General features: G+C 45.2%; 1 protein-coding gene across 1 annotated transcript in view; it reads left to right on the top strand.

Moving 5' to 3' along the window:
• The first annotated feature begins 6,988 nt into the window (after positions 1–6,988).
• The window catches only part of nrg3b (neuregulin 3b), a 221,990-nt gene continuing 207,357 nt past the window's right edge, over positions 6,989–21,621 (top strand). Inside the window, 2 exon segments of the mRNA XM_084567348.1 lie at positions 6,989–7,625; positions 7,629–8,469. Coding sequence (XP_084423474.1) covers positions 7,581–7,625; positions 7,629–8,469 — 886 coding nt within the window. The 5' untranslated portion in view covers positions 6,989–7,580.

Raw genomic sequence — 21,621 nt, 5'->3', positions numbered from 1 at the left:
TTTTCTTTTCTTTCTAAAGCATTGTTTCTGTCATTTTGGGTACTTAATATAATGTTGATGAATGCTCAGGTGTCAATTTTGTTTGGATAAGTTTCGTTTTAGTTAGCTATTCAACGCTATAGAAACGGGAAGTGACATAATGCCAACCACCAGTTGCCATGCCAGCAGCTAGTACAGTGTATAATCCAACATTTCCTTGTAACTGGTGGAGGAAGAGCAGAGCGTAGCATTAATTAAATGAAAATGCGAGTGAGTCTGGAGGAAGTGTGGGCGGGGCATCGATATCGCGGTTCCATGTGACTCCACTCTTGTATCGTACTGATCAGACTCTGGCTCCAAAGTCACAAGATGGCGCCGCCCCTATCGCTGGGAAAATTGTTTGGCCAATGCAAGGAAGTGGGGACGTGTTGTCCATATTTATATACAGTCTATGCAGTCTACACAGGTGACACTGATGATGCCAATGGTCGAAATGGTTGTTTACGAACCAGTGGTTGGTGTAACTGTGGCTACATCCGTCTTTTATATACAGACTATGTAGAACTCGTGACAATACGTTAGCATCCACACATGGTCACAGAATAGAACCACTGCTACGTCCCTGTGTCAGTCTGTGCAGACATGATGCTGTAATGAAATTCAGACATGCCCAGCTTGAGTGAAAAGCCACCCACTCTGGCAAAAGCCAAATTGCTGCTATGTAGTCAGGGACGAATGTCATTTCAGGCAAAAAAATAAAAAAGCAACGCATCACCGCCGACACAGGCAAATTGAACACTGTCCCCAGCTGGGGTACTCCCCCATTAAGGAGTGAAGAAGAAGCCTCGTAACCAAATGATGCGACGTGCCCACTGGCAGCCATGGTGGAGGTCCGCTGCTCTTGGCAACAGCAGCTGATCCCATTTGTAAGCCTACGACTTGGCCGCCTCAACAACACGGGACAGACATGGCTAATTTCTGCGACGTTTCCAGTCGGGATCTGATGATTTAATTACAGCTGCATGTGTAACACTGTCGGCCTCCTGCCCCCTAATGACAACATGACCCCAGACTACTAACTTTCCAAGATGCATCTATAAACAACTACGACGCCTTGAGCTATTCTATTGTTGTTATGGAGGACTGATGATGTTGACGCCGTTTTTAATCACTCAACAAAAGCATGCATGCGCCATTAAAATGTAATATAAGCAGGCTAATTAAGAAAAATAGTCCTTGAGGGTGTGCGTTATCTCATGGTTGTATTCATGAGCAAATTGAGTTGTTTAGAATTTGCTCGTCGGTACAAAAACTGAAATGGTACAGTTTTTCTCATATTCAGCACCACGGACAGCGCCCTGGCTCCTGTTTCTCTCTGTTTCCTTGGAGCTGCAGGACCTCAGCTCAGACAGGAGTAGCTTTCACAGACACACAGCCTATATTTAGCCATGAGCACTGCTTAGGAGATATTTACTGTCACCTCTGATAAACTGTAACTGAGAGCATGACAGAAATGTTGGCGAGTTTTGCTGTTTACACTAAAAAAAACAAAACAAAAAAACCAAAAAACAAAAACGCCACAATAGACTCTGCAATTTTGACCTGTGACTGCACACTACACAACTTATGAAGTGGAACCCTAGAGACAGTATTGTTTTGGCTGACCTCTCTGTTTCAGCAAGAGCAGAATTTTATAAAATATAAAATTCTGCTCTTGCAGAATAGATATATATCCAGTTAAAGGCACATCTTCGCCTTTAATATATACTACTACTACTACCACTTGTTAAAGTACGCAATATACAATGCAGTTGGATTGGTATGGGGTTTCAGCATATGCAGATCCTTTGTAGTTATTTATTTTAGGCCTGCTATAAACTGAAACCTCATCCTCGTAGCGCCAAAAAGTCTTATTCCTCTTCCTCGCCTAGTGTCAAAGCTGCCTCGAATAAAAGAAAATCTAAGAAGAAGAAGAAGACCACTTCTTCTGTTTTAGTGGCGGTTAGCTAGCATCGATGCCGCCAACAATCAAAGTAGAAGAAGAGGAAACAAAATCACGTGACTGAATGTGTCTGCTGTGCCGAAGTACTTTACTCTGGAAAATGAAGTCGGTCAGACAGAAGTTGGTGACTTGTTGAGTACACTCGGGCAAAGGCTGCAGCAAAACAACAACAACAAACATTGAACGCTGTGTTTAAAAGAAGTTGCCTGGAGACAGCAGAGAGGGTTATGGAGTTAGACCAGTCCATTTCTATACTAACTGGAGCCAAGGTATGAGCTACCCTCTCCTCGCTACATTAGCATTGACAGCCCCATTCATTGGACTTAATCATGCAATCTATCAAAATAAGTAAGATAAGAAGATCGGATCGGGACTCAGATCGGCTGATACTGAATATTAAAAGGCCAGTATCTGATCTGGGTGCTATAACCTAAAAATTGTACTACCTCACTGAAAGACCAAAAGCGTACTCAGACCAGATCTTACTCTGACTGTTGCTATAATGTCATAGAAGTAGATCGTTACAAATTGGTCTGCCTCAGTGCTTCCTCTGTCAAGAATACCTGGACTTGGCATTCAGCAGGACAACCCTGGCTCTTCTTCAGAAGTGGACATACTGCCTAACAAGGTCCTTAGCTCTCCGCTGCAGCAGGTAGCCCCTACCTCTAGGTTCTGCTCCGACTGGTAACCGTCTGACATTCAAATTGAGACTTCCCCGCGGTGTATTTGCAAGTGCATTGATCCCACACGAGCCGGGATTTCCGAGTGGACGAATTGGATGCAGCCAGGCAGTGCAGTGTGGTTTCTCCTGATTAACCCTCTCATATGCTCATCTAACTGAGTGTTGAAGGCCAAGGGGGGGAGAAAAGGCCGCAGCACTTACAAAATGAAAGATAGGGGGACCAACACACGCATGACATCCTGGGGAACAGGAACAGAACATTCAGACTTTCAGAAAGCTTTCTGCAGTGACCACCGTGGCTCTTCCTCTCTGACAGAAGGAAACCTGAAATTGAATTCCACTAATTATTCTCATGGCCCTTTGTACTCTGTGAAGGCCTGATTCCAGAGCTCAGCGGAGGCAGGTTGGGATCATACCATGTGGAAGCTTTCCACTGAACCACTGGTAGAAACTGATGAACCCCATTAAGTACTAATCCCATTTTACAGAGGTGGACTGGGGGACACTTGAAGATTGCATTCAGCTTTTCTGGCTACACACACACACACAGTCGGGCGGTATCACAGGACGAAGACACGGCATGGTAAAAAGACTCCCCTCTGTTTTGGTTTCAGGAATAATTGTCGTCCAACTGTCCTTTTGAGTATTGGACAAACACTGAGCTTGCTTGTGCTTGTTCTGGGAAAATGCCCGGGCGATTTCCAAGAACACAAACACAAACCTTGGCATTTGCCACGCCGGAGAAAAACACCAGATATCCACAACGACAACAGGAGTGACATGCATCCAGGGGAGTTGTGCTCATCAGTCTGGTTAAATAGTGGCTCCCTGGAGATGCACATATGCAGACAGCAGCAGAGGAGAGTAAGTGGTGTGCACTTACATAGCACTTTTCTATGTTAGTTGTTCCATCTGAGCCACAGCCGCCCACCAATGGGAGAAGACATCGATTTATCATATGATGCAGGGCGTGATAATCAATTGAAGATAGATGTATGTCTACAAATTGAGGAAGATTTGCAAAAGAGCGATATTTATATTATTCTTTGGCAAAAGCAGGATGGTACTGGTGTTCCAGAGGCAGCAAGGCATCACTGACTATTTACTGAAGAACTCCCAAACATCTTCATGCTCTGAAAGCACACTGGTCCGTGACACAATGCATCTGACCAAGCGCTTCAAAACAAAGCCATAAATATTCTAGGTCCAAGAGAAACCAAGGGGAATGGACCAGATGAAAGAATATCTCCTTCTAGTGACGACCCTCCAGGAATAACAACAAGATGAACTTTAACTGACGTCAGTGGACATTCATCAAGAGCAGTGACCTTAATGGCTCCCTCCAGACAGGGGAAGTGAATTCCCGGCTCCTCACTCAGGAATATGGGCTTTTATGGGCACCTGACCAGGTCACAGGCCGCAGCATGAATAAGACATTATAGAGTCTGCACCGTAGCTTGGGACTGCACCGTCTGATAATCATCTTTGCACCATGCACTGACATATCTGACAAAAACTGCAAAAAAGTTAACTAAAGCGTTTCCAAAAGTTTCCTTTTTAGCTCCTTATTTGTGAAGCGTTTATACTCCAGAGCAAATGTCATTGCGACCTTGCACCAACTCTTTATTCAGAAAACAAAAGTGTTGCGCAATTGAAAAATTTTCAAGGCTTTGAATAAATTCCTTTACTTGGAAATATTCTGATTCGTTTTCTTCTTATGAGTCTTCAAATGCTTGAGAGGTTTAAAAAAGGAGCACAGAAAATTCCTGGGAGGGAATGACTGTCAACAGCCTGTCAAGCTCAAAGGCGTCTTCAGAGCGGGACATTACCTCTGCTGCTGAAGCGGTAAACAATGCGTTCAGACTCATCCTCTAACATTAGCAAAGCTGCTAATGAAAAATGGGTTCTGCTGCAGGAACGTGGACGAGCGCAGAGATGTAACTCTTTCTGCGATTTGTAAACATCAATTGAGAAGCCAACCTAGGGCTGATGCAAATTGTTATTGTGAAAACGGGGCATTCAAAATGGCATCATTTCTCCTAAATGTGAGGAGTTTGAAACGTCTCTTGTTTTTTTGTTTGTTTTTTTTTTGCCATGAGCAATGAGCAGTTTAGTCGGTAATGAATGATGTTGTTTGGGATTTTGTAGGAGTGATTGCGGGGTTTTTGGATCTTGAACCGTGCGCTGCAGATGCTTACATAAGTGGACTGGAGAAGAAGAAAAAAAAAAAAAGAGCAGCAGACATTTTCCTCATTCTACTCTCTCCCACCTGTTTTTATTTCACTCCTTTATCACACGTCCCTCTTTCTTTCACACTCGCCGCCGCTTCCTTTCATCCTCAGTGCACATAATGCCAATTTCCGAGGATGGTTTTTTACCGTATATAACCACCCACATTTCTGCCAAAAAAATAAAAAAAAGATAAACGATTTTGCTTAAACTAGTCGACGACTACAGTTCCATTGTTTGAAAAGAATCCATCACGCTCCGCGATGGCAGTCTTAAATATCGCCTCTGTGTTACTTATCTTGAAGCAACAATGCATGAGACAGAATGGCTTCACACAGTTGCCAGCTTCTCTTTCTTCTCACGTGACAAGAAGCTGAACTTGGAGCCACTTTAAGAACATTTGAGACATATTTCAAGACATTTAAACGCCTGATCAAAGCTTCATCGCCTGCAGCTCATTTTAATGCAGTTACTTTTCTGATAAATTAACTTGACCAGAAATTAATCGAGGAAAACCAACAAGACAGACGTACTCTAATGATGACAGAGTGTGCAAAATGTGACAACAAGAAGGAAAATGATTCCACAGGTTATTTTAATGCCATTCCGTCCTTGGAAACCGGAATACGTGGGATATTTTGGGATTAAAATTGAACTGATTTGTATCAATTGGACACTTTATTTGTCCTTTCAGAAAGGCCCTGGTCCTGCCTGATACATTGCAGCCCTTTTCTATGTACAAACCAAATGCCAAATGTGTTTTTCACTCATATTTTCAAGTCCCACTGGCTATAAAACCTTGGCTGGCTGTGCGCCTAAAGCACCACTGTCCCCTGTGAACTGTAAAATAAGGGATTCATCTACTGCCCACGGAAGTATCAAGTTGAAGTAGTGCTCTAACTCGCTCATAAATTATGAGCCTGGTGTTTGGTTTGTTTGCTCTTGTGTGCCGCTGGTGGAAGACATCGGGGTGGCGCCTCCATCCCTCCTCCTCCTCCTCCTCTCATCATTTCCCTCCCTCCCTCGATCTCACCGCTCCCTGGGGTGTGTCTATGGTAGCGCCTTTCCTCTCCGCGCCTCGTGTGTGTGTGTGCGCGCCGTGCGCTGCCGTTGCCGCCGCCGCCGCCGCCTCCTCCCTCTGCCTCCTATCTGCATCTGCTGCAGAGCTTAGCCAACACGCATCTATGCCCTCTCTCTCTCTTTCTCTCTTTCTCTCTCTCTCTTGTTTTCCCACCACCTTCCTATTTGAGCCCACCAGAATCTCTCCTTTCTTTCTCTTTATTGCTGACAGGGGAGCTGGCGCACACCTACAGTCCTGGAGTCTGGAGGGGGGAGAGACGGGGCAGTCACTATTCGTCACTTTGGAGTATTGAGGACGGCGGTGAACCGGAGGAGAGCGCCGGATGGGATAGGAGCCGTGAAACCCACATCACTCACCGCGGATTGAGCAAGCCTCCCCTCCCTCCCTCCCTCCCTCCCTGCTCTCCTCTCCTCTCACTCTCTGTCTCTCCCTAGTCTGCAGCCTCCAAGAACAGCCGCCGCATCATTTTTTTCAGAGCCCCCTCCCTCTCCTCTCTCTCACCCGTCCTCGCTTCTCTCGGTCTCCCTTTCTGCTGCTTGCACCACTGTGGGAATGCAGCGGAGGTAAACGAATCGTACAGGCTTCTTTCCCCCTCGCCCTGTCTCTCTCTACCTGCACCGGATCTATCGGCGCACTGACGGACTGTAGACGGACAGCTTTGGAGACGCGCGGCTGTCATTCCGGGAAAATCAAGAGTGTTGTTGGTCAGCGCGCGGATTGGACCTGGATCAGTTGGATTTAGCCCGCTACTCAGGGCACCACCACCCCAATCTCTTTGCCAGATCCCATCAGATCCCCGGCGGCTTTCACCGGTTTGGATTACCGACAGCTGGAGCCGCCGAATGGGTGGCCGTTCCTGGGGGCTGTAAGAGGCAAAGTTGAAGCTGCCTGCGAAGGCGCTGCAAGTGAAAACAAGGAAGCTCATCAGCAAACGTGGGCTGTTTAAGGCGAAATTAACTCAGAGAGAGAGAGAGAGACTGGGGTAACAGAGGAACAAGCCGTGGTTTGTATTTTAAGGACCGTATGTGGCCGGTAATCAACCAGCTGAGAGTGGAGAAGGGTGCTGCCGTAGCCTGGCTTGATGGTCTACGCACGCACACACACGCGCATGGATTTACAGCTCCAGTCTGAAGCTCAACACGCACCGGATCGATATCCTTCTCCGTTCTTTTTGCGACGGCTTTTTAACAAGGGAGTGAAGCATCCTGGGATTTATCATCGCTTCGTTAGCGCCGAACTACAGCGAAGCGCCCCCTCGCCTCGCTCTCTCACCTGTCCATAACCCGTGTGGAAGTGTGTATATCCTTGCGTGTTTTCGGTGCCTGTGTGTGTGTGTGTGTCTGTGAGTGGGGTGTGTGTGTGTGTGTTTGGTTTGATCTCCGCCAGAGGGAGTGTAGGTTATATTGCTTGTGTGTGCATTTGAGTGCTGTGCCAGCTTTTAATTAGTAGTACGTGACTGCAAGTAAATTGTGTGTTCTCTGCTGTGGGTGCCTGTGCATTAGTTCATGTTTTGTGTTTTGTGCATGTCAGTCCATAGGCTAAGCATTGTGTGGGTATATACTTAAGATGCGCAGCATTTCTCCTGCACCACATCTCCTTCGTCGTACATGCCCTTGTATCGTTTGGCCACCTGTTTGACCTCCCGAACACCTTAAGAGACGAAAACCTCCTGCAGGATGAGTGAGCGCTCCGGTGCAAGCACTCTAGCGGCCATGACGCTGGAGGAGCCAGGGGCGGAACAGGCGTCTCCCCGAGCCCCGGGGCCTCTCCGCTGCGGCCCCTGTGCTGTATGGCCTCGCCAGCAGACCTGGCTGTGTGCCGTGCCCCTGGTCATGGGCTTTGTGGGACTGGGACTTAGTCTCATGCTGCTGAAATGGATTGTAGTGGGCTCGGTCCAAGACTACGTCCCCACTGATCTGGTGGATCCTAAAGGTAGCATTGGACAGGACCCTATATTTCTCTCAAAACCCAGTGCCATGCCGAAGGGGCCTGACATTTCCACTGTCACCACTACTTTAGCTGCCTCTACGACAGCGATAGTGTCGACTACCACGCCACTAGCTGCAGATGGCACCGCCCCAGCGCCAAGAACTAGATCAGATCCACCAGCGAACCACTCAGCCAATGGCAGCGCAGCCAGTGGAGATGGCAACCGCGCCCCGCATCTTCATAACCGTGTTGGCACCCGCATCAGCGGGACTGTGGTCACCACTTCTGATACTCGTGCCACGCGACTCACTCCACCACCTAGTGATAAGGGGGTCACACCACGTAGCACCGTCAAGAAAGGAGGCAGTAATGGACGTAACGGAGCCTCCAACTCAAAGCCGGCTGCCGTCACCACTACGGCACCCACCACAAGTACAGCTACAGTGAAGACCACCGCTAAGCCGACCACCTCCCAGCCGGCAGCCCCAGTCAAGCCCACGTCACGCTGGAATCACGGCCGCCCAGGCAAGGGCCCGGCCACCCGCCCACACCACCGCTTCAGAACACGTAAGTTCACATTTTGGGTTTATGAAAACATGTGAGCGAGTGTGTGAGTGTGTGTTATCTGTGGAACTCGATCTGAGTGTTTGAGGACAGCTCTTCTCTGGGGCTTTATGGCACTAAGAATGATGTGTCACTATAGTAACCAGTCACCACCTATACGTACACCTGAGTAAAGAAATCATCTTTTGTCTGATATGCTTTGTTATAACTCGTGGTCTGAGAATATTATTTTTTTTTCTTTTTATATCTACATGGAAAGTGGATCCTCCAGCAGCTTAACATTAATCGTATTCATTAGCACAGGCAGATATCAGGGGATATTCTCAGTATTTTCACCCCTCTCGTCTTTATCTTTCACTTGAGCGTTAATCCGATATGAATCTTACCTCCGGAGGAGTTTTTTTTCCCCTCACTCTGTGGTTTCAGTGCCATTAAAGGCAGAGCTCCCTCTAGTAGAAATTATTTAGTTCTGTATGCTAGAGTTGGGACGTTAAAGCTTTGTGATGTGTGCTGTGACCATGGATGGCATATTTATGTTATGAAAACAAATAACAGGAGCCGGTGAGGTGTCGAAATGGGAGAAAGGTTAGCTCTCACCTCCTGTCTAGAGGAATCAGATATAGCAAGGCCACACATCCCATTTAGATGAGAGGATACTGGGAGCAGAATGTCGCAGGTACTGCTTTCACACTGCAGGGAGATACGAGGGGGGAGAGAGAGAGAGAGAGAGAGAGAGAGAGCAATAACGGAGGCTCAGAGGAGAAAATGGACGGATGCAGGGATGAGAGCAAGGTTTGAGAGGACAAGTTGAAATAGAACGAGGTAGGAAAACGGGGTAAAGAGGGGAACTTTGAAAAATAACATGAAGTTGAAGAGGACGGCGAGGGAAGGAAGCAAACGCGGGAAGCGTAGCAAAGCAGGAAAATGAAGAGTGGGAGCAATGAGAGGAGAGAGAGAGAGAGAAAGAGAGAGAGATGGCAGATGGAGAAGGCTAAGCGAGAGAAAGGCTTGAGGGAGATAGAGGGTATAATGCAGGGGAGCTGTGAATTTTGCATATTTTGCATTGTGTAAAGGAGGAAAGCTTCATGATTATTAATTCCACAAGGGACATGTTTTTAACATCACTGATTTATTTTATTTTTTATTTTTTTCCCACATGTGGGTGGGGCAGGATGCGAGTGTAATCATGAGAACTACGTGTGAATGAAGAATTTAGTATTCCCTCCAACTAGTTTGGCTGTTTTGTGGATTTAATTGCCACCTTTGATTCAGCCGTGCTCATCTTTGGCTCATGATGAATATATTCAGTAGCATTTTCACTTCACCTTCCTGTAAGTTGAATAACCGTCGGATTACGAGACGGTTTCCTCTTCTTCTTTTTGCAGTATTGTCCAAGGAGGATGAAAAATGAAACCTTCATTTTGCCACATTTCTGGTGCGGATCATATGTTTAGACACCGTTTCCGGTTGAGTGTATAGTATCATCTCATTTGACGCATCAATGGCATCGATTGCACCAACAAACAGTGGTCAAGTGGCATTTTCTACAATATTCTCAGCAGAGCTATGTTAGTTCTTGGATATTCAACCGTACGTGCGTTGTTTGGATTGTAGGTTACATCGTTTTCACAGCCGAGAGACACAACTTTGGCTTATTCGTCCAAAAATAATGGATCCCAGTGGTGACTGAAGTATAGAAAGTCCTTATACAACTCCTTCAGAGTCCAGACTCGGTTACATCACTCAACAAAGAGTTGCCAAAGCGGGCAACCCCCTTGTGTGACGCTCACGAAGCGACTTTATACTATAAAAGGGCACAGCCTTCAAAGGCTAAAGCACGCTTGGTAAAGCTGCCCTCTGTTAATAAAAGCTTTCAGACATTACAAAGTCATTTTTGCTGGAGGCTGATGCTTTTGATAAGACTCCAGCCTACAGGTTGACATCATGTGGAGTGGGCTGACATTTTGACACACTCGTTGAGTCTTTATCCTCGCATTTAGTAAATATCTGTCGGGCAACAGGTGGCACTTCACAGTCACCAAAACCCAACTCTGCAACGTGCATTCATTCATTCATTCATCTTCTGTAACTGCTTGTCCTCTGGAGGGTGGCGGGGTGGTGCTGGAGCCTATCCCAGCTGTCATTGGTACACCCCGGACAGGTCTCCATCCACACTCGGCCAATTTAGAATCACCAGTGAACCTAACCAGCATGTCTCTGGACGGTGGGAGGAAGCTGGAGTACCTGGAGAGAACCCACGCAGACACAGGGAGAACATGCAAACTCAGCCCAATGGATTCGAACCCACAACCTTTCTGCTGTGAGGCATCAGTGCGTTGTTTCTTCCAGCGTTCTCCAAGTTTGAAATCAGGGGCAGATTTTTTGCCAAACATTTTAGTAATCTCTACGTCGCTGAATTTGAATCAAAATGCAAACCAACACCTTTCTCCTCCAATCCTTTGTACCCAGAACACAGAAAGAAAAAAAAAACTAATCAAAGTTCTAAACTCTCATCCTCTTTTGTGTTTGCACTGTCATCAGCATAGCAGCAAGGAAGCTCTTTGGTAAGTGCAGGGAGTAGTTAACAACATCTGTTGCAAAAATAGTGATATTTGAAGAACCACATCCTGCAGTTCTGCACCTGTCTGCTAGCTCTTGAAAATCATAATTAATATCTTCAAAGCGGCGAATAGCAATGTCATGTCAGCAGCCAGATATCGAGGGAGAGAGTTACCGGAGTCTTCAAGCAGTCGTTATCGTAGCACAAAAGCTGTTGATCAGTGTCATGGCGTGTGCAAATTCAAGGATTTTGTTGGAAGACAAAAGCAAGAAAATCCATTTGCGGGAATGTCAGCGCTGACGTTCACTGCTTCCCGTACTTACACAGCGCACATCACATGCAGTACATCATGACATTTTATCGTTATTATTTTCCTATCCAAGGTGTAATGATACAGTGGTCTGACAGGATGCGCCTATATCTGTTGACATTAATGAGATCTCTCCCTGTAGTAAAATCATTTTGCAGAGCACCTCGGAGAGAGACTGCACATGAATTATTGTCTTTCCCTGATGTCTGTGAGCTAATTGTTTGATGTAGAAATCAGTTTGAATACATCGCCTCTTCACTATCAATAGTCAGGAGGTTCTTTTATAAAAACAATGGCTTTAACTAGTGCCAACTAAAGAAATCTACATCTAGTACCATAGAAGTATGTGAATTTGCAATGTTTGCTATACATACACCTATCAGCCATAACATTATCTCCTAGGATTGTGTAGGTCTCCAAAACAGTTGTGACTCATCAGAGAATGGACATGGGCCTTCTGAGGGTGTCCTGTGGTGTCTGGCAACACAATGTTGTTAGTGGGTGGGGCCTTTGAGGGGAGGGGCCTCTGTGGATCATCCCACAGATACTTGATCAGTTTGGGATCTAGTGAATTTGGAGGCCAGGTCAACACCTTGTGCTGTTCTTCATGTTTTTTTGAGTTGTTCCTAAAGCGTTTTTGCCACCTAGACCAGACCAGGCACCCCCACCCCATTGGGGGTGCCTGGTCTGGTCTAGGTGGGTGCTACATGTCTAAGTAACACCCACACCAATGAATGCCAGGTCCAAGACTTTCCCAGCAGAACACTGAATTGCCACAAGATGGTCAATGTTATTTCCTGTCAGTGGTTATAATGTTGTGGCTACTTCCGATACCACATAAGTGTGTAAATTTGCATCAATTGCCATATATAAAGTGGTCTATATGTGAATTCTTATCTGCATGTGTTAACTCTAAGAACAGTAAACTTTAGAGTGGATGGTTAGAAATAAATGCTCCCAGTCTTCAGCATGGATCCCTACGACCGTCACATCTTATTCCGTCAAGTCAAGACAACGCCGTCTGTTAAACAGCTCCTTGTCGCTGTGCCGCTCAAGCTTGTGTTTAGCGTTTTTGTACCGCATCGTGTTCTAGACACCGACACAGAACTCTTAAGAACAAGAGTCCTTTCAGGCAGCGTTCCGGGGATGCATCCTCTTCTAAGGCGTAAATAGTACGCGGAGTCGTGCGGCGCGGCACGTTTAAAGTGCGGCGATGCACACAAAATATCTCGACCGATGATGAAACGCCCTGCAAAACATGACTTCAGGTGCATTTGTCTTTACCCACAGCCAAGTGAAATCATATTTTATGTGTAGTTGTGTGCTAACGCAGGTTTCAGATAATGTGGACTGCATATAGTAGGTATTAATGTGATTTATTTATTTATATATATATTTTTTTATCCACGCTGCTATTGCTTCTGGTTTTTGGTGGAAATCTAAATGAAGACAGACGAGCTTTGTCTGTTGAGCATAATGGCATACTTTACCTACTTCTTTTGTCTTCCTCTCTCTCCCCCTATCTCCCCATTTCCCTGTGGTTATTGTCCCTGCTCTCATTGTATTCCACCATCTATTTTTGCTTTGCTTTTGTGCTTCCTGTCTTCATTTCGGGTTTAGCTCCTCGGCTCACATTCACGAGCATATGGGTAGTTGCAGGAAAAGGGGAAAAAAAAAAAAACCTGGCACACTTGTAAACACAAAGACGAGCATTGTAACACGCGTGCGCTCATACTCATGAATCTATCATCTGGTTTTCTCTACTTGTAGCCGCTACGTATCCCGATTCCACTCTGTACGTACAAGCCCCATTTGCTCAGAAGAATACAACAGACGAATGGAGCGGTGCACAATGAATGCCTGTTGGGAAACCATGGGACGCTGTGTTGGCTCGAGGCCCGTTCCACTCTCCTCTCGGTTGTAAAGAAATCTTCCTTAGTGAAGTGTGGTTGTGATTCCACGCACATCCAGCTAGCCCCGTTCCAGACTTCCAGACTGATTCGTCAGCCACATTTAAATTCAGAGGTCTGGTTTTGCTTTCCAATACCATCAATGACCGTATTAGTCAGCTCCTTTATACGTGGGAAGCGCCACATTTTGCACCAACACCTTTGGGAACGTTGTCTAACTGTGTGGAAGCAGGGATGCGAGGAAACTGACGGAGCCATCAAGGCTGCTGTAAATCAGCCGAGTGAAACAACAGCTATTTAATCAAAACAGCTGTGCACCCAAGCCATTTAAAAAAAAAAGATGAAAAAGTGTAGTTGCTGTTTCCTGTGAGTTTGATTTATCAGTTGGGTCCCTTGGCGCTCGAGGAAATGAAATGTTAGGAGTTAGTTAGTCCTGCGTGTTGGAGCTGCTTATTGAGTTATTTTTTATTTTTTTTGCGGTTCACAATAAACACTTCTCTGGTTCATTTTCACTTCTCTGCCCTGAAAAAATCATTTAGCATAAACAGCTGTGATCATGATGAATTGCAGGCAGACCTTTCTCATCACCTCCAAATGACATAAAGCAGGTCGGACACTTAAGTTACGGCGGCCCGGCGAAATAACTTCCCTCCTGCATATGAAAGCCTAACAAGAAGAAGCCGGTCTCCGCCTATTAAACACCGGAGCGGAAACAAAAAAACGGCATTTCAGTCTGAGTAACGGTTGTGAAGTTAAAAGGCGGCCGGTTAGCGTGCCACAGCCGATTCTTTCTCAGAGAGGAAGGTGGTAAAACACGAGACAACACCGTGAATGCTCTGATGGCACAGAAGAAATAACTTGTGTTTTTTTCCTTTCATAAAAGCTCTGTAATTTTTGTTTGTTTGTTCTTTTCCTGACTATACATGAAGCCTGCACAAAGTACCACTGTAGGTCCAGTGGAGCGTGTTAGGGGGATTAAAAACAAAGATATAAATCCAGTTCCCTCTGTCTTTCTCCCTCTTCTCTCTGTCTCTCTCTCTCTCTCTCTCTCTCTATCTCCGGGGAGGTCAGGCTCAGATTTGCCAGGCTGCCTCTGAGGCCCCTCTGTCTCTCCCGAGACATGCTCTGCTTGTTCGTTGAAGCTGGCCCAAGCAGCGCTGCTCCTGCTCCGTGTGTGCAGCTGCACCGAGTTACAAATATCCTCCTAGTTGGAAGGGAAGCTTTCATGCCGCGACTTCTAACATTTCGGGCTCCAAGTTATTAGGGGACATTTTAGTCCAAGCTGTTCTTCTTGATCTCGACATGTGACATTAAGTAGTGAGCTTCAAGAGGACTCATCAGTTATCGACTCGATGTTAAAGTAGTAAGTTGTACAAGATGAATGCTACTCAGCTCTAAGGATATACCTGTTTGACACAGTGGTGGGACCACTTTACATCAATTTCCCTGTTAAGTGTTCTTAAAGAGGCTTAATTGTTTAAAATGAATGAGTAGTTATCCTCATCAGTATCCTTAAAGTAAGATGCATGACTGTTAAGATGCCTGAAATTAAAATTATTTGTATTAGCATTTCTAAAGAGGCAAAAACATGCACTCAAACATACATATAATTCTTCTGGCAAATGGCTTCCATTACTGCTTCTATTGTGCATAAATAATAAAAAAAGAAGGCACATGCAATAATATAACAAAACACTTAATTTGTTTTCCCCTGAATTAACTGAGCAAAACTCTTTAAAACATGAGCTTTCCTTGACGACATCGTCATAGCTCAGATTCATGCGACGGTAAAAAATGCGCGCATACAATTTGCACATGCAAATGAAACAAAACCGTGCAGCATTCAGCAGCGCTGGCCCCGAACATCTAGCCAGCAGAGACACTTGACACTGACGGGCACCAATTACAAAGCAGAATACATCAGCGCGTTCGGCGGGGTAAGCCCGCAGACAGATTATCCGAGAGTGACAGCCCAGTGAATGTTTGAAATTTTGTGGGAATTGATCCCATGCCCTTTCCATTGCTGGTGCTGTGCCCCACCCGCTGAACCTCAAAGAATCGATAAAGAGGAGGGAGGGGGAGCGCCTCGAGTAAGGACAGCTGAGAGAAAGGGAGAGGGGGAGAGAGAGGGGACAGAAACAGAGTGTGTTTGATACAAAAGAGAAAAAAAGAATTTATCGGAGCAAAGACTGTCAAAAACCATGAGAGCACGCTCCAGAAGTAAGGATCCAGCTGCAAGCGAAAGGCATATAGACATCACAGTTGAGTGAATGAGCCTTAGCCAGACACTTTACATATCTCAGACCACCATTCTACCTGTTCTATTATTATCTCTCTCTCATTTTTATGCAGATTGCCCTCCAGGTATTATCCATATTTGAATTTTACAAGTATTTCACTCCAGTCTTGTCACCACAGTGTCTGCATGATGGATCCTATACCGAACTGAATCAGCAGGCGATGTAAATCAGAGGAACTTATCTGCGTATTATATTATATTACACATTATACATTCATTTTATGGCGCCATAGATCTCTGTGTGTGTGCGAGAGAGAGAGAGGGAGAGGGGTGGATTATGTTTGGACCTAGATAACGAAGCATGGACCACACTCACTTTTGTCACGAGTGGCCGGATCAGTTAGTTGCTCAACAGGAAATTAATCTTTAATTAGTTTTAGTCGCATTTCAAGAAAGAACACGTTTGGATTGTAAAACTACACACGTGACAATCATCTTTCAGGGAGGATGGGATGTTCTTTTTTTTTTTAATCTAAAATGATTAAGTGAATAATTGAGGAAATGAAGGAGAAAACAATGAAGACTGCAAATAATGATTAGTTTCGGTCCTAAACCGGTTGTGTAACAGGGCGGCTCATTGTCTAACACTTGCGCTGGGCATGCACGATGCATTATGCTGCAGAGAGCATGGTAGTGACAAACAAGCTAGCAGCGCTGATGGGTAAATATGGGATATGTGCTAATGGTTTAGACGCTGTGAGGTGAAACTGATAATAACATGTGTCACATTTGTCTAGTGGTCCAGCACAGAGAGATGCTGTGTGGCATCCCAGACTCCTCCCTCACACAAAGGACATCTGACCCGTGATTGAGCCTTTTAGGCAGCATTTCCTCTCACACTGTGTACACATCTCTTCTCTCTCTCTTCGTTGATTTGCCGGACCCTAGCTGTGACTGTGGCCTTGACCTTAACGTGCAGTAACGCAAAACATACAGAACTTGTTGGGGCTGGTAATAGGCCTGGGACCAAACTCTTCCTGAGGGAATTGGGCGTGAGAAACAAACCTCGAAAGCTTCTGTCTCCTTGTTTTTTTTTTCTTGCAGTACAGGCAAGACCATAGATAGAGTAAAGATGGAACTGCTCCTCAAAAGTGAAGCCAAAGCAAGTAGAGCTCCCCCTGGTGGCTGACTGCAGGATAGGTCATAAGCTCCACCCCCTCCATGTTAGTGGGCGGGACCTGGGCCAAACTAACACTAAAATACATGTCAAGGACGGTTTCTGTCATTTTAGGTCGTTTTACTTACTATATTTGATGTTATAGAAACAGGATGTGACGTAATGGCGACTACCAGTTGCCATGCCAACCACTCCGTAAACCGGTCCCGGGGGACCCGTCGGAGTTGTAAAAAATAAAAAATAAAAAATGAAAAAAAATGAAGTTCAGTGTATGTTCCTGACTCCAAAGTTGCAAGATGGCGCCGCCCGTATTCCCAGGAAAATAGCGTCAGTTTGGCCAATGCAAGGAAGTGGAGATGCCTTGTGCATATTTATATACAGTCTATGCTCAAGGCCATAACAATATTATAAAGAAACTCAAGTCTTAGATAACTCTTACAGAACGGTGTCCATTATATCACATATTACATAAAACAGCATGCCACTGCTCGCTGCAGATACCTCGTGGAGTTTATCTGATGCTGTTAGATGACATCTGACTCTCAGGAAGATGCCAGGTGACTCATAGATTGGTGGAGGAGAAGCGTGCATACTGTTAGTACTGGCTGAGGCCATCTTAGGGCTTCTTAATGTCGCTGTGTGATTTATGTAGACAAAATGTCCACCGGGAGGTGGCAGACAGAAGAAGAGTTGGGTGGGTGGGTGGGTGTATGGGGGAGGGCTGAAATATTAATGTATGGGAAGAGAAACATGTGGAATGTGTGTTGCCGGAAGTGTAAATAATTGATGAAGCCTCCCTCTTATAAAGTGCTTGAGATCTCCTATCCTCTGTGGTCTAATGGCAGCAACATCGTATGGGAGTTGAGGGGATATTATTGGGCTTCCATAGACCCCGGTATATAAAGGTGACCTTTCATTTTATTATAACTCCTCAGACACAAAATCAGTGAAACTTCTGGATTCACATTCGGCTCGTTTCTGCTCATCCCTGTATTTTTTTTGTTTGTTTTTTTGTTTTAATAGACATGACAATACCCCCCCAATCCCCCACCCGCAGAGTTAATTGTCACTAACGTTTCCACTGGGAAATAAAGGTGTTCTTAGCCCAAGGACAGAAATAATCCTAATTGAAAATAAACAGTGGGATCATTATTGTCTCTGAACATGACTCCCACACATCATATCTTCTCAAATTGGAAGAACTGGGAGGAGAGAGCGGTTTAAAGGCTAGTTTTAGTGATATTATGTGTGAGTGTGATAGGGCAACGCTCTGTAACACTTGTTTCAATCATTCAATTAGTAGTTTTGGCCTATACACACCACCATTCATTCATTCGTGTGCAGAGAACGCAGTCACTTGCTGCTAGCTCAAAGGGGCTCTGAGATACAGTGGTGCATGTGACTGTGGCAGTGCAGAGAGGATTACAGTCCATCATATCTGATCAGAGACTGTTAGATCCCAATATTGAATTACGGACCCTGTGGGGTCTCTGGTTCCGTTATCAATTTGCAAACGAATAAGGCGGAAAAAGAAGGGAATGGGGGTCGGACGTGGCACGGCGGTGGCGACGGCGGCTTTGAGGCAGGTTTTGGTGGGATGCGATGAATTTAATAACAGCCAATTTTTGTCAGCCAGGGGACTACAAGTGGCAACAACTTCAGTGCCATTTGTGATTTAGCTTAGCTTGGTGGTTCTTCCCTGTATTTAGTGGGATAAATGGGTCCCATTCCGGATAGATTACTGCTGTAGCGGCTGCAAAAAGCCTTCATTAAGCATAATGAAAAACATTTTTTATGTCCCGCAAATCCTTTAAAGCTGTTAAAAAGGAGAGCATGGTGTGAAAGATTGTAAGACATATACAACAGTGATGATTCTGACTAGTTTATTTTGCTTTTTGAAATCACATGTCTTCTTTTAAATACCCAATTAACATATAAAAATAATTGTACTCGCTGTCTGCCGCGTTTCATCTTCATTTCAAACTCGCACTTATCTCGTCAGTGTGAAAATAAACCTCCAGCGGTGAAGTATAATTCAGCGAGCGTTGCGCCGATTCCTCCAAACTCCCTCAATTATCTCAGCACAGAGACATATTTAAGTCACGACTTTAAGCGGAGGTATGCGCAGCATGTAGAACATGATTTCTCACTGCCCTGCTTCGCACGTAGCATCTGGGTACATGACGAGCCTGCAGGAAAAGTGTGGATTGCGGAGGCTGCAGCAGTCGGATTGATTCACTGCAATGTGTGGCCTGCTGCCACCCCCGGTGACGGGAAATGTGCCATGGTGCCCTGGTTGAGATGGAGAGGGCTGTTGTGGCATGTGGAGGTGGAGGTGGAGGTGGAGATGGAGGTCACCTCTCTCGCTCTCTTTTTTTTTTCTCGCCTCCCTCCCGCTATCATTCATGCCTCTATACTTAGTTTCTCCTTCTCCCTCCTGTTCTCTATTTAAAGTGCCTTCCTCTTGCCTCTCTCATCCGTCTTTGCGGGGTTCTTTCACTCACCACACACCACTCACAATATGAATACCGACCAATGAGAGCGCTTATCTTCGGAGTGCACCGGAAGAGATAAGAGCATCATTCATCATTCCATATTAGCTACCGTTGCCACCTCGCTCCGGGGAATTCCCAAGGAAATGATGACGAGGAATCGATTTCACTGCTGCTGCTTTTTCATATATAGGCCTCGGAAATTCCCCCGGTTCGTTGCATGGCGCCGAAGCGTAAAGCTGCTGCACAGGTGTTACCTGCTCAGTCACTGCTTTCCACGACAGCTCTGTGAATTACGTAATGGTTTCCAGTCACACGTTTTTTTTTTTTGCACCTTACCGTTAATGTCAAATGAGATTACAGTTAGATTATGCAATCCGTCTGTTGCAGTCCTGGCTGAAGAATTGCATAGAGGAAATATGCTATGCCTCGAAATGCACAGGCTAATTCCTTTCATAATAAAATTACACTGGAGCCCACACACAAGAAAAAAATAATCACAGCATCAAGACTCAAGCTCTCTAAAAGCAGGAAATCGTGAATTGATTTTTCTGTCTCAAAACTCTTTAAAGTTTAAACTGGAAGTAAATCCTCTCAGCGGTGTCTTGAGCGTGACTGTAACAGGGTCTCAGATAATGTCCTTAAAATTAAAGCAACGTCTCTCGAGATTGGGATTCTCCCAGACAAAGAGCTGCGGTTGTTAAGTCTCTGCGACGCGAAACCAAACCAAGACAAATGATCACTTCTTGATACTTTTTGTTGTGCTTCCTCTGTGGCTCTGGTAAGAAGTCCCCTTTTAAATTATTAGTTACAAGTTGTTCTCGCGCATGCATCTAATGGAGAAGACTTCATGAAGAGGAAGCTGTCTCCGTCTGCTTTTAAGACACTGCAGAATATTCAACACTCTGCCGCTTCCCATTAAAAAGAAAACTAAACTGAGGCTGCATCTCGTACTAATTGAAGCGGAGTGACAGGTTGCTGTAACGCAGAGGAACACTATCTCCACGTGGGCCTGGGTCTTTAAACTGCTTTAGATTGTACACAAGGCTTTCGGCTGACGACCGGCCCATGTGGCAGAACTGTGTTGTTTTATGTTTGTCCACGATCGGTTTGATCCTCCGCTGCGTTAGATCTTGAAAGCTGGAGCTGCAGCTTTTTCTCTGCTCGAAAAACTGTAAAATATCATTCCCAAGGTTACTAGGGAGGCAACTTCAGTAAAACTCCGCAAAAGACGTATGTTCCAATTAGCTTTCACACAGTACTTTAGCTTATTTTTTAGTATTATCTTACACTTAGTGATTTTAGATTGTGCCTCTCTTTTTATTTCTATATCATGAAGCCTTTTAAGCATTTTTTATGTGTGTAAATAGATAGCATTGTTATTATTAGTATATTTATTTAGACATATAGATTCTATTTGTGAACCTAAATGTGCAGCATACACTGAAAGATGCCCTAATGGCCCTCGCGAAGCTACAGCCGATGCCATTATTTTTCGAAACGGTGTCAGAAGCCCCAGGTGTGCTGATCATGGCGCTGATGAATGGCGAGAGAGAAGGAGCCTCGGCGAGTGGAGAGGGAGATGGAGACGGGGATCGGCGAAGGTCCTCTCGTGTTATTTTCCTGGGGGCATGCACAGCTTGTGTCACGCGGTAATCCATGCATGGTAAAACCTTATCCATGGGGATAATGTCAACTCACTCCCAAAGATAACAAGACAAAAGCCCTTGCTGAGCGATCACTCCAGAGTGCGTTTCATATTCCCCTAATCTGCCATCTTACATGCTTGTGTTCTATGGATTTGTTGCTGGAGCTTGCCGATTAACACAAACATACGCACACACTTTGGACTGTGGAGCTTTGCACGGTGCTTTTTTCTTTTTTTAAATAAAAATATTGACATTTATGTTATTGCATCAAACACATGCTTCTGCTTTAGTAAGCAGTTGCAAATATACGATTGAGGCACAAAGTCAAGATTCAACATTCTTTATTGTCAAGTACTCTGTAACACTACAGCATCATTACCAGTAATGACATCTTTGGTGCATGGAGCCCACTCAACATCACAGAAGCAAAATACAATAAATAAAATGAATTAGAATAGTAGTGGAATAGTATTCTCTCATCTGCCTTTACACGCATATGAACTTGACATGACATCCCATTCTTAATCCATAGGGTTTAATATGACGTCGTCCCACCCTACGCAGCTATAACAGATCCAACTCTTCTGGGAAGGCTTTCCACAAGGTTTAGGAGTGTGTTTATGGGAGTTTTTGACCATTCTCCCAGAAGCGCATTTGTGAGGTCAGACTCTGATGTTGGACTAGAAGGCCTGGCTCGCAGTCTTCACTCTAATTCATCCCAAAGGTGTTCTATCAGGTTGAGGTCAGGACTCTGTGAAGGCCAGTCAAGTTCTTCCACACCAAACTCTCTCATCCATGTCTTTTTGGACCTTGCTTTG

Source organism: Chelon labrosus (assembly GCF_963514085.1).
Source record: "Chelon labrosus genome assembly, chromosome: 19".
Classification (NCBI taxonomy): Eukaryota; Metazoa; Chordata; class Actinopteri; order Mugiliformes; family Mugilidae; genus Chelon; species Chelon labrosus.
The sequence above is the reverse complement of the archived record's forward strand: the minus strand, read 5'-3'. Positions and strand labels throughout refer to the sequence as shown.